We start from the raw sequence: 12,195 nt of genomic DNA, 5'->3' as shown, positions 1-12,195 counted from the left end.
ATCATAGTGTAGGACTCTTGACCTTGTGAGACGAGATGGTCAAGTAAGAACAAGCGCTCCTCATCAAGCGCATGGTGATCTGGGCACTACCTCGATTTCTCAATATTGAGATTTGCACCTGAGGCCACTATAGTATGACGTATCCACTCCGGTGCGACACACTTCGCGGACACGCTGGCCGCCACACTGGGTACCATATCCAGGATCATGTCCAGCCGTTCTAGGTCTAAAGTCTATGAGTCTATCTGAAGAGAGCATGGCACCTCACTGTAGTGTTACAATAATACGGGGTGCTGTGGTCCGAATTGACACCGTTGTACCACAGGCGGTTCTCCTTCTAGTGTGTCTCAAGGCTGAACCCCATGGCCCTGCCAGGCCGGTGTCTGAGAGCCAGGCATGCAGTGTCCCAAGATGATGAGGATCCACAATCTGTTTCAAAATGTTGCATCGAGGCAGCCTTGTGGATTTCTTATAGATTTCAGGCCAGATGTAGATAATGCCATTGTTTCCACATCGCCGGCTACATTGGAAATCTGATGTCTCGCCATGAGCGGCTCACCTCCTGGTCATAAAGAAATGTTGGTATGATTCCAACTCGTGCGGGCCGTAACAAAGCACGATACTAGCCGTTTCCCAGGACAGTCTGTGTTTGTATTCTCGTGATGCGGTGCGGTTTGCTGTTCACGATCAGGTCGCTATCATTGAACTCCAAAATCAACGCTAAAGCAGCAGACAGTTCTGTAGGGCGGCGAGGATGCTATGCAAGGATGGCTTAGCGTAGGCGCCATTGATGTTAGCCTCGGGAACAGCCGGTAGTGGAGAGGAATCCAACGTCCTCCATATTTCTCTCCTCACCTGCATCACTTTTGTCCTTGGGTGTCTGTGCGACAATAGAGACTATGATTTGACAACAAGGTCCTGAATCTGTACAACTTGTGCAGATAGTATGGGTGAAAACGTTTCCAAGGTTTGACATATGTTTATGGACATATCACCGATGAGATCTGCGAGACTTGCAGCTAGCCGAGCTTGAAGCCCAGCCACTCCGATTTGGGGCCAAGTGAGGCTGATATCTGTCTGACAATTTGAAGAGTATAAAATCCAGGTAGGCGCCGCATCTATCAAACGCCTGCGTTGCAAAATCTACAAACACATGGAAAAGAACTGCCACAGGTGATGAACGAGGTGGCACATCGTTTGAAACTTGATTTGCCGTCGCTCCAGTGATTTCCAGTTCCGCCGGGAGCTCGCATCGCTGTGGAAGACGGCGGAAGATCATTCCCTCGTGCGCGCAGCCGCGATCTGGAAGCGCACCTGCCTGATCTTTCACTGCTTGTGAGGCTATTGTTCCAAGATCGCACTAGTGCGACAGGTCGATCTTTTTCTTCCATCTCAACTACAAAAGCACCTCTCGCACCCCTTCGCCTCTTAACCCAAACATCGTCACTCTTACCAACAATCAACTCTTCTACAAGTTCATTCATCTTCTTCTGTGTCGCTTCTTTTGGACCAGAGCCTTATAGAACTTGGATACCCAACACTCTTACTCATTACCTGCTACAAGGCAAATTTTTCCCCTTGCATCATTTCATCATGAAGATCACCGCTTTCTTCAGCGTCTTGATCGCCTCCATCTGGTCTGCCACTCTTGGTAAGTCTCAAGCGTATCCGTGTGATGACGCGACGCACTAACAAAGCTCACAGTCCTTGGACTTGATGCTGCTGATCGTGAGAACCTGATTGCTGCCCTCATTGGTAAGTCTCCAAACCCCTTCCCACATTGATTATGATTCACAAGATTAACATGATTCACAGCTCGAGACATTCCTCATGGTGCTGCCTTGGACTTGGTCAATCTCTTCCCTCGCCGTAAGTTCGACATTCTTCATGCCTGACAGTTGCTGATATCATTCCAGATGAGGTAACCACTGTCACTGTCACCCAATGTGAGACTGGCTACACCAGCATTCCTACTCCTTCAATCTCCACCACCGATATCCCTTTCACCAGCATCGAGTCTACAACCCAGACCACCAGCACTGCTACCATTCCTGTGACCACCGAAACTGCGTCTGTCAACACCGAGACCACCGCTTCCGTGGGCTCTAGCAGCACTCCCGCCACTCTCACCACTGGTTCTAGCTCGGTTCCTTTGACCTCAAGTTCTGTGCCTGGCAGCTCTCTCCCCGTCACTTCTTCCACTGGCACCACCACTCATACCACCAGTTCTACTGCTACGACTCATACCACCGCCACAACTTCCACTGCGTCCACCCCTCCCGCTGTCCCCAACGCTGGAACTTCCAAGCATACCAACGCGGGCCTTCTGGGTCTGATGGCCGTGTTGGCTCTGGCTTAAGTACAGAAAAGTCAACCCGATACCCCGACACTCACTGCAGTTATGTCTGCGAAGATTAGTCAACATGACTGGGCGTGTCAAGAATTCAACTTCACCTCTCATAACACATTAGCTTTTTGTTTTCACAACACATCCCAACAGAGTTTTCCCACATCACAAGAGAGACAAAATAAATGCCACAAGCTCATTCATGCTAATGGTATCTTGGATGCATGGAGGAATCGAGGACATAATTGTGTAATTGTCAATCCGGGCAATAATTGAACGGTCTTCTTGACAGTTCACTCTGCTTCAAAGCGGGTGGGACCTTGGAATCGACCAAAAAGCTAGCTAGCTCAATAATTCAAGTTTCAAAAACCAGTTTCCATTGTGGAGCCAGATCCTTCTCTTCCTCATCATTGTAGTAGTAGTCTATACACGCGAAGCCTTCTTCCCCTAAGTGATCTTGATTGCCCGCTCAACCCTCTCAAACTTCCATGGCTTTCCTTGCGCAATATTCTTCGATCACAAGTACAATCAATTTACCACTATCTCATCTATATTTGTTTTGTCTCTCAGCGTCAGCGTCAGATCACTTCACTTTTGTCTCACGTGACCAAAATTCACCTCTTTCTTCATAGACTTTCATGTGCATCGTTGATGACAATCGAGTGCTATTCGGATTGCCGATTGAAACCGAAATCGCACCTCTGTTGTACGTACCACTTTACATGATGGACAGAGGACAAAGAAAGGAATGAGCAGCAATAAGTTATTTTTCAAAATCATTGTTTCGAGTAATACTGTAGTCTTGAATCATACATATTGGGGGTTTCCTGAGTTCGGGTGACAAGTTCCAAGTTCTGACCATTGCCAGGGTCCTAGAGACACGCTCTGTTATGAGACATGAAACAAAAACACGATTTGTCCAACCGCGCCAAGACTAGAAGACGTGCAAAGAGTCCGGTAAGCCGGATCCTCAACACTAATGGGGAGCAGTATCCGTAAACTTGCTCCTCGCGCGCAGTTTCTTCCCAAACACGAAGAGACCATAATGGCCAATCAGCCCTAGAAAAGACAAGCCCGCGAGGACGGTCACGCCACGGTCAATGCCGAGCTTGACATACATGGGGCGGGTGCACTGCACGAAGCCGGCGGCGAGCAGCGAGCGCGTGAGGTCGTTGGCGGCGAACAGCGAAGCCACGTAGCGCGGATATGTGGGTGGGAGCCAGCAGATGATGCTCTGGAAGACGACGAAGGAGAAAGCGGCCCAGATGGCAATGCCGATGGTCGGGGCGACCCAGTGGATGTCCGGGCGCGCGGTCCACGCGAAGATCAGCAGGCCGATCGGCACACCCCACACGCCGACGAGCCCGGCTTTCAGCCACGCTTCGGGTTCGATGGGCTTGCCTGTCTCGGCTTCGATTTGGCGCGCTTGTGGAATGAAGTAGTAGCGGAGGTAGAGGGCGTAGAAAACGACGCCGATGGCGCAGCCGACGCTCAGTGTCGTGAAGATCAAGCTCATTCCGCCGATTGCCATGCCGTATGTGCCCATGTAGACGATGGGGAAGGCCTCGAAGAAGGAGTAGTATGTCGCATAGACGATGGCGCAGTACACACATGCGTAGGTGATGGCGGGGTCTTTGATGGCGATTTCGATGGGTTTGCACAATGCTTGGATCAGGGTGGTTCCGAAGTTCAGGGGCTTGAGCTCTGAGGCGGCCAGGTAGGACGGGTTTTGGGTCTTTGCGCGGAGCCGTTTGGCACGTCGGAGGAGAATGGTCGGTGCCCAGGTTTCAGGGAGGAATGGAAGTAGAACCAGTACGATGCCGGCCATGATGACCATTTCCCACAGGCCCCATCGCCAGTTGTCGACGATGGCGTAGGCTGCGAGAGTCGGCCCAAATGAAGGTCCGCAGTACATCGCTCCCACCCACCAGATGTAGCCATAGGGGGCGCTGTACATGTCGTAAATGTCCTCGATGGATGCTGCTCCGCTGGCGAGGGCGGGACTTCCAAAGAAGCCTTGCAGAAACCGGAGCACCACAATAGCAGGAAAGTTATCGACGACCGCGAGCACCAGGGAGGTGACGAAGAAAAGAACAAAGGATAGAAGGTAAGGTGGATTCCGCCCGCTGAAGGGAATTTCACTGATGGGAGAAAAAATCATGGGGCCAATGCCGTCTAGAAGAATCAGGGACCATTAGTAAGGGATGGCAAGAGCCAAGGGGTTCTGGAGGGCTGGAGGGCTGGAGGGCTGGAGGGCTGGACTTACATCCGACGATGTACATGGACAATCCGAGACTCGCAACGTCCTGTGAGACATGATATCTAGTCATCACAACCTCGGCAGTGGGCGCGATGATGGAAGCTCCACAGTAAACGACGAAAGTGTAGAGCACGATGATAAGCAATGTCCAATTCTTCTTGCGGCTGGACCAGTTGCGAGGATTCTCAGGATCATTCTCATACCAGGTGACAATGCTGGCATCGGACAACCCATTCGCCGAAAGACGACGTGATATCTCACTTTGCGGCACATCAGCAACAGCAGAGGTCTTGGATGATGTCTTCTTCAGAGTCAAGGCCTCTTCTTCGAGTGGCGAGTCGCTCTTGATAGTCGTGAATTTGGGAGCTTGGAAATCGTCGGCTTCTTCTGGATACGAAAGCCATCTGTAATATCCCAGTGTTCGTAATACCTGGCCGGCAGGCGTATCTCGAATTGCTTGAAGCCGACAAGGCATGGCGAGGCTCGATGTGCGAAAATGTCGTGGTCAAAGTGATATGGGACGAAAGCGACGAGAATGATAAGTTTCCACAAACACAAAGGCATGCAGATATGGTAAATATTGATAGTGGGATTAAAGTCTGTCACTGCGAGATCTTCACTGAAGATATGTCCATGGTACTGTAGCGTCACTGGCTCACCACGGCACGTACTTCTAGAAGGCGTTTGTACCAAGTTCAAGGCTAGCTGTCCCGTCCCACATGGGAAAGGCTGAGGTCAACAAGCCCTCGAATCATGGCGTCCATTTGGTGGCTGCATCAAACTTGACCTAGCGGCTGAGATGCAGATACTGACAACAGATCTTTTTACGGAAGAACTGTTTGTCATGGGCTAGACTTGGGCAGCCAGGACCCGTTGAGTAGAGCGTTAGCCAGAGCTCTCATAAAGTTAGGGGACGCAGATGACATGTTTGGAGGCGGTGCCTCATGTTATGCATTGGGAGCGTCTGACCCACTTCTCCGTCAGAACAGTTTCCTTTCTTGGTAGACATATTCGGTTGGCATGTGCGATGGACTAGTGATAAGCCTTGACACCGAATCTCCTCTCGGGAACAAGCTGTAGATTTGCGCGGGAAGATTACGAGCTCTAGGTTTAGCCAAGCGACGGGGCAGAGGCGTGTACTGAAAGGGCCGGCGGGTTGATGGTGGCGTGCTGAACATCCCTGCAAACCAGCTGAGCCGCGAAAGCCAGACTGATCGGTGTACAGTTTATGCCAATGAGATATCAGGGTCTGCCAGAACCTCTGTAGGTTGTATATTTCTATCTCATGCTTAACAATACGCTGTGAGTAATGAGAGCGCTCGTCGCTGTTGTAAACGTCCTGCTTTGGCAAGTGGTGCTGGACAGAGTCGACGGAATGATTAGATTATATGCCAATTGGTCCAATTGGCTACTCCCTCACTACTTCTCATCCAACACTCTACCTGCCCCTTCTGCTACATCACTTCCACTTTGTAGGTCGTGGGTCTGCCACACCTCTGACCAAAACCCTTCTTTCCACAGGCGTAATATCTCGAAACCCACTTCAATCGCAATGAGCACTATAATTGTCCACTCAAGAAATAAACCATGTTTCTCGCTCAACCTCTCCCGTAATACGGTTGCTATTTCTCCTGCGTAGGTCATCTTCTCGTTGAGTACCTTGATCCTAATGCCAACATCAAGGGCACGGCCAACCTGGTCATAATAGTTTTCCAGATTTAGTTCGTGCCGTGAATCCCAGAATAAATCAGGAAGAGAGTCAGTAAGTTCTGAGTAGAGGTTCAGTTGCGCACGTAACAGTAACAGTTGTCCTGTTTTCCGCAAGATGAAAGGGCGCGAGAGTTTGAATGGAAGTCGAGAGCCTTTAGACAGTAGGGCTGGAATGTCGGCTGTTGAGGTCAGATAGGTGGAGAGGTTGGTTTCAAGAACGGCAAGCTTCGTGCTTCTCGCAAACCCTGAAGAAAATGCTATCTTGGTCAACACGGTATCAACACTCTGATATCCTGGAACGGGTTGGTGGCCTGTATCGGTTGCAGTTGAGTCGGTGGTCTTTGTGCCAAGAATTATGGTGTCCCCACGAATGGTGCTTTGCTCTCGCGTCGGATCTTCAATATAGTCCAAGTCTTCTGTCTCAACGGGCTCGTTGTGGGGATTTTGAGCAGCTGGAAGAAGGGTTCTCGTTGCAAAGTACGAGGTGAAACCCTCCGGAAGTGCCCATGTTACCAGGGTTCCAGAGGGGAATATAAATATGTCGCCCACATCGGTAGCCGAGAGGTCTCGCGCGGAAGGGTTGGTTGAACGATATATAGAAGAGATGGGAACTTGCACATGAATAACTTGCTGTGAGAGACCTGTCCCGAGAGGATCTGGCTCGAAACCTTTGCTACGTAATATCTCAACCACTTTGGCCAAGTCGTATTGTTCGGCAACAGCATAGGCAGTCACAAGTTTCGCAACGACGAGCTCCTCTTGGTTGCGACCACCTGTATGTTCTAAGACCCCAGCTTTTGTTCTCTGAGCCTCAAGTCCAACTCTTCGAAGCGAAGTCTTGGTTCCAGGGGTGCGGGCAGTCTTACGCTTCGAGGCTAGGACGGAACCAGCATTGTCCGATGCGACATCCTTTGAAGTGTCTGTACCATTGGCTTTTGTGGTTGATAGTGAGGGATTTGAAGAAAAGAAATCACGGCGACGAGGCCGTTGGAAGATTGGAGAGGCGTGAAGTGGTCGAAAGGTCGGCTGTTTTAACACACCAAGGGCTGTCCTTCGAGAATTATTGCAGGTAAAGCTGTTGATCCCCGGAAGTGATAACCGGAAAGAAGCTGGCCGCATCGAGGGCAGGTTTCTTTTGCAGTCTCCGGAGGGTAATTAGTGATGGTTGTGATTCTACTGGGAGGTCCTTGAGGGTGTTATCCATCCGAACAAAAAAAGCAGCGTCGGAAAATCTGCGGAGGAAAATGCAAGGCTGAGTTCCGGCAAGGCTGTGTAGCTCCGCACGACTCTTGGCGATCGTCACTGCTGCAGTTCATCGCAACTGCGACTTCCTCGTGTGAACATTGTTTCTTTCTTGATATCAAGACACATAATACTGCTATCACCTCTTGCGACCCACAGTCACCAGAGATACACTAAGACCGGCAGGTAGCTCCAAAAGCATGCCTCTACCTTTTGGCCACGGATAATGCCACCTTCTTGACACAAGCAGAACGAATGGCTGCTGGTGATGGCTCCCAGGAGCCTGCCAACAACAACCCGACCCCCAATGCCTCCAATCCTCCACCAGATCGCCCTCAGCCCCCATCAGTCAGGGATGAGTCCGAAGAAGACGACGAGGACGGCGATGATGGAGAGGAAGAGGAAGAGGAACCCAGACTCAAATATGCGAACCTGACCAGGAATCTCAGCCCATTGTATCGCAATGGCGATGCCACCAGCGCTTTCCTCGTATCCGGAGACAAAATGATCGTTGGTACTCATAATGGCAATATCCACGTCTTTAGTCTACCCTCATTCGCTCCTTTGCGCGTCTACCATGCCCATACCGCTAGCATCTCCACTATCTCCATCTCTCCCTTTCCAGTTCCTCTGCCTGGTTTCCGCTCAGAACAGACATCTAGACTGGTAGCAGACACCCTATCACAGAGGGATGCTTCTCCCTCCAGCTCTCCGGCCCCGAAGGGAAAGCAACAACAACTCGGCCCGGTTCCAAACACCCCATCCAATCAGATCTATATTGCAACATCCTCTATCGACGGCAACGTTTGCATTGCATCTTTGGTCGACCCAAAGGATGTCCAGCTTCGGAATTTTGGCAGGCCAGTACAGACGGTGGCACTTTCACCGGAATACAAATCCGAACGGAGCTACTTATCAGGAGGGCAGGCCGGTAGTCTGATACTGACCACCGGTGGGCAAGCTGGCAGAAGTGCAAACGCGACCACAACTGGAGCTGCGGCTACGGCGTCGAGCTGGCTTGGATCTATTGGTCTTGGTGCAAATACTGGAACAGACAAAGTCCTTCATGGCGGAGAGGGCATCATCAGCACAATCAAATGGTCGCTCTCGGGGAAATATGTCCTCTGGGTCAATGAACAAGGCATTAAAATCATGAGATCGAATCTGAAGCTTGAAAGTGGGGAAGCTGGTTTCGAATGGAAGAGATTGAGCCATATCGACCGCCCAAACCGACCTGGTTGGGAAGACATGGCTGGTGTGTGGAAAGCACGCGTTGAGTGGATTGATCGCGACAATATTGAAGTTGATGATGACTCTCCAATTTCCACCATCATGGTTTCTTCGAATGGTGCAGCATCGACTTCTGGAAACAAAAAACAAAAATTGGAAGAAGTCTTGGTAGGTTGGGGAGATTCGGCCTGGATTATAAAAGTAACTCCAGGTATGTCGGAGAATGGTGGTCAAAGCAAAATTGGAAGTGCGGTGGTTGCAACGATGTGAGTTATTCCTTCTCGCCCAGTGGATCGACTAACAATGCCCAGTATACGATTTGATGACTGTACAATATCTGGAATTTCTTTATATACCCCAACTCTGCTCGTAATACTTGCATATATGGAAAGAAAGGACAAGCAAACGAAAACAGCTAGCCTTGACAACGGCAAGAAGACTCGGAGAAGACATAATGCATTAGAGCCGGAGTTACGCTTGATTGACATTAATACGAAAGAAGAAATCGATACCGATACCCTAACAGTGAGTAGATATGAAACTCTCTCAGCTTCCGACTACCATTTGGGCTTTCTACCACCTGTCCGCATATCTGCTGCGGCTGCACAAAGAGGCTATTTGGGAGCGATCGGTTCCGGCATTGGTACCGTGAGCTCCAGTCTATATACAGGAGTCGAGACTGTAGGTCAGGGGATGTGGGACGCCACAATGTACGGGCCTCGGATGCTAGGTGCTAATCGCATGTTCAGTGGTGCTGAGAGTGTCAGAAGCGGCATGAGTGGTCCTGAAAAGGGTACTTCTAAGGACCGCAACTATCTTACTGGATGGCTTCCAGGCTTCGGTTCGAGTGATTCAAATCAAAGAGAGGATGTCAACAATCTGGCCACCGCACAGAGTATGAAGATTTTCATTTACAGTCCATACGACTGCATCGTCGCAATCCGACGAAATCTACATGATCGCATGCAGTGGCTCACCGGTATGAAAAAGTATCAACAGGCATGGGAATTGATTGACCAGCATCCCGAAGCAGGGGGAGTGGCCTCGGAAGCTTCAGAAGCTTCTACACCACCCACCCCTTCTAAGGCGAGTTCAGTCTCAAAATCGGCGAGTGCGGCCCCCACAAGCGCAATCCAGGCTCGACAACAGGCAACGCTGGCCGAGTTTTTTGCTGACTCGGCATCAATCACTAGCTCCGCGCAGGCCAAACCGAGGGGGAAGTACTCCGCTGCAGAGAAAGAAAAGCGGAAGATTGGCGAACTTTGGCTGAAGCAACTGGTTGATGCCAACAACTGGAGCGAGGCGGCTGAGGTGGCTGCCAAAGTTTTGAACACCACAAGTCGATGGGAGCACTGGATTTGGGTATTCGTCAAGAGTCACAAGTTTGACGAGATCTCATCACATGTTCCCACTCTAGAGTTGACGCCGCCTCTTCCCTCATCTATTTTCGAGATCATTCTCGGGCATTATGTCGAGACCAATCGAGTGCGGTTCAAAGAACTATTGGACCAGTGGCCATCGGACCTCTTTGATATCAGTAGCATCACCACCGCAATCGACGATCAACTTCAGTTGGACACCACCCCCAAAGGCTCCGAAGATTGGCGAATGCTGCAAGAAGGTCTAGCCAAATTGTTCTTGGCCGATGGTCATTACAATGAAGCTTTGAAATGCTACATACAATTGCAGGATGCAGATACCGCCCTGTCATTAATCAAAGACCACCATCTTGTTGAAGCTGTTGCAGATGATATTCCAAGCTTCGTACAGCTCCGAGTACCCTCCAGCCAACTGAAGTCCATCCCTTTGAAAGAGTTAGATGAACTTGCGGCAGATCCTATCAGTGTTTTGGCAGACGAGGCAACTCATGGTGTCGTGGAACCAGATGAAATCGTCACGCAACTGAACACCCCTCTTCTGAAGCCTTTTCTATATTTCTACCTCCGTGCATTATGGACGGGCGAGAGTGAAATAGACGCTTCAAAAGGACCACGAGTTGGACATTCAGCAGCGGCGAACGCAATTGCAGCAGACGCCGGAAAGCAGCTGGTTGAACAGTTCAGCGACATTGCGATTGATCTATTCGCAGAATATGACCGAACTCTCTTGATGGAATTTTTGCAAACTTCAACAGCCTATACTTTCGACAAGGCTGTCAAAGTTTGTGAGAAAAGACACTTTATTGAGGAATCGGTCTACCTTCTGAGTAAGACGGGGCAAATGAAGAAGGCTTTGTTTTTGATCATTGATGAGCTCAAAGACGTTTCTAAGGCCATCTCGTTTGCCAAGGAGCAAGACGATAGAGGCTTATGGGACGACCTACTTGAATATAGTATGTCACGACCAAGGTTCATATCAGGGCTACTCGCGGAAGTTGGAACATCCATCGATCCAATCACATTGGTCAAGAGGATCCCCTCAGGACTGGAAGTCGAAGGCTTGAAAGATGGTCTGAAGAAAATGATCCGTGAATACGATCTACAGGACAGCATCAGCTCTGGTGTTGCAAGAGTATTGAGCAGTGAGGTTGCCGTTGGCATGGATACACTAAGACGAGGAAGAAGAAAAGGGATCAAGTTCGACATTGGCTCAATACCTCAGCCGAGGAGAACTCATGGTCTGGATCCAGAATCTGCGAGGGCACAAACAGAGAAGGATTATGACAGTCTTGAACCTGAGCTGCAACCCGGTCACTGCGCCTCTTGCCATCGTGCGTTTCACGCGGACGAAGGCGAGACACTTGTGGGATTTGCTTGTGGTCATCTCTATCACGTATCACATTTACTGCATGGACCAGATTCGGAAGGTGACGAGGCTACCCTGCCTTCCGGTGGAAGGGACACCGAAGAAGACGCCGACACCAACGAGCGCTTCTATAGGTCTGTCGGGTCCAAAGTCACCAACGCAAGATTACTCAGGGATAAGATCCAGACAGTAGGGGGTTGTGCCATATGTAAAGAAAAAAGAGAGCGGGTTCACGTGGTTGGCGGCAATTGAATTTTACCAACCAGGCAGTCTCTACGCAATACCTGGGTGTTTTGCGACTTGTGCCGTGTCCAATCTGGCAATCGTATAGCAACATGACCGGGGGCTGCAATCCAAGGTCGTCCATCTGAGACCAAGATCGAGATCTTAACAAATTTGTGCTCTAATAATATCATTTAAAGCAGCGTGGTATCCGTAATTTCATCGCAGGTCAGAGGTTCTGAATATGAGCACATGCTCCTTTGAGCTCTTCCTCAAACAGCCTCCCCTCCCCTGTCCTTCTATCACCAATCCAACAACTCAATTCCCGGTGGTCATCCCCGGCTACTGTATCCCTCCCCCAGGTTGTGAACGTGTGATTGCCCTAGCCTGACAAATATTTATCGAGCGCGGCCTCTAGCCCCGGCCCCTTAACTGCCCA

At 50.2% G+C, this 12,195-nt stretch overlaps 4 protein-coding genes across 4 annotated transcripts; 2 read left to right on the top strand and 2 right to left on the bottom strand.

Annotated features, from left to right (window-relative positions):
* Window positions 1-1,593: 1,593 nt before the first annotated feature.
* On the top strand, window positions 1,594-2,359 carry LTR84_011745 (uncharacterized protein; the record flags this gene model as incomplete). Its single annotated transcript, XM_064855273.1, has 4 exons — window positions 1,594-1,651; window positions 1,705-1,755; window positions 1,816-1,869; window positions 1,917-2,359. The coding sequence occupies 4 exons, from the start codon at window positions 1,594-1,596 to the stop codon at window positions 2,357-2,359; spliced, it is 606 nt and encodes a 201-aa protein (XP_064708862.1).
* A 964-nt stretch (window positions 2,360-3,323) lies between these two features.
* LTR84_011744 (uncharacterized protein) lies at window positions 3,324-5,082 on the bottom strand (the record flags this gene model as incomplete). Its single annotated transcript, XM_064855272.1, has 2 exons — window positions 3,324-4,522; window positions 4,614-5,082. 2 exons carry the CDS (start codon window positions 5,080-5,082, stop codon window positions 3,324-3,326), a joined length of 1,668 nt encoding a protein of 555 aa, XP_064708861.1.
* A 944-nt stretch (window positions 5,083-6,026) lies between these two features.
* LTR84_011743 (uncharacterized protein) lies at window positions 6,027-7,436 on the bottom strand (the record flags this gene model as incomplete). Its single annotated transcript, XM_064855271.1, has 1 exon — window positions 6,027-7,436. The coding sequence occupies one exon, from the start codon at window positions 7,434-7,436 to the stop codon at window positions 6,027-6,029; it is 1,410 nt and encodes a 469-aa protein (XP_064708860.1).
* A 378-nt stretch (window positions 7,437-7,814) lies between these two features.
* LTR84_011742 (uncharacterized protein) lies at window positions 7,815-11,786 on the top strand (the record flags this gene model as incomplete). Its single annotated transcript, XM_064855270.1, has 2 exons — window positions 7,815-9,055; window positions 9,101-11,786. 2 exons carry the CDS (start codon window positions 7,815-7,817, stop codon window positions 11,784-11,786), a joined length of 3,927 nt encoding a protein of 1,308 aa, XP_064708859.1.
* Between the last annotated feature and the right edge of the window lie 409 nt (window positions 11,787-12,195).

Source organism: Exophiala bonariae (assembly GCF_035927105.1).
Source record: "Exophiala bonariae strain CCFEE 5792 chromosome Unknown scaffold_6, whole genome shotgun sequence".
NCBI lineage: Eukaryota > Fungi > Ascomycota > Eurotiomycetes > Chaetothyriales > Herpotrichiellaceae > Exophiala > Exophiala bonariae.
This window is presented reverse-complemented; position numbering and strand designations above follow the sequence as displayed.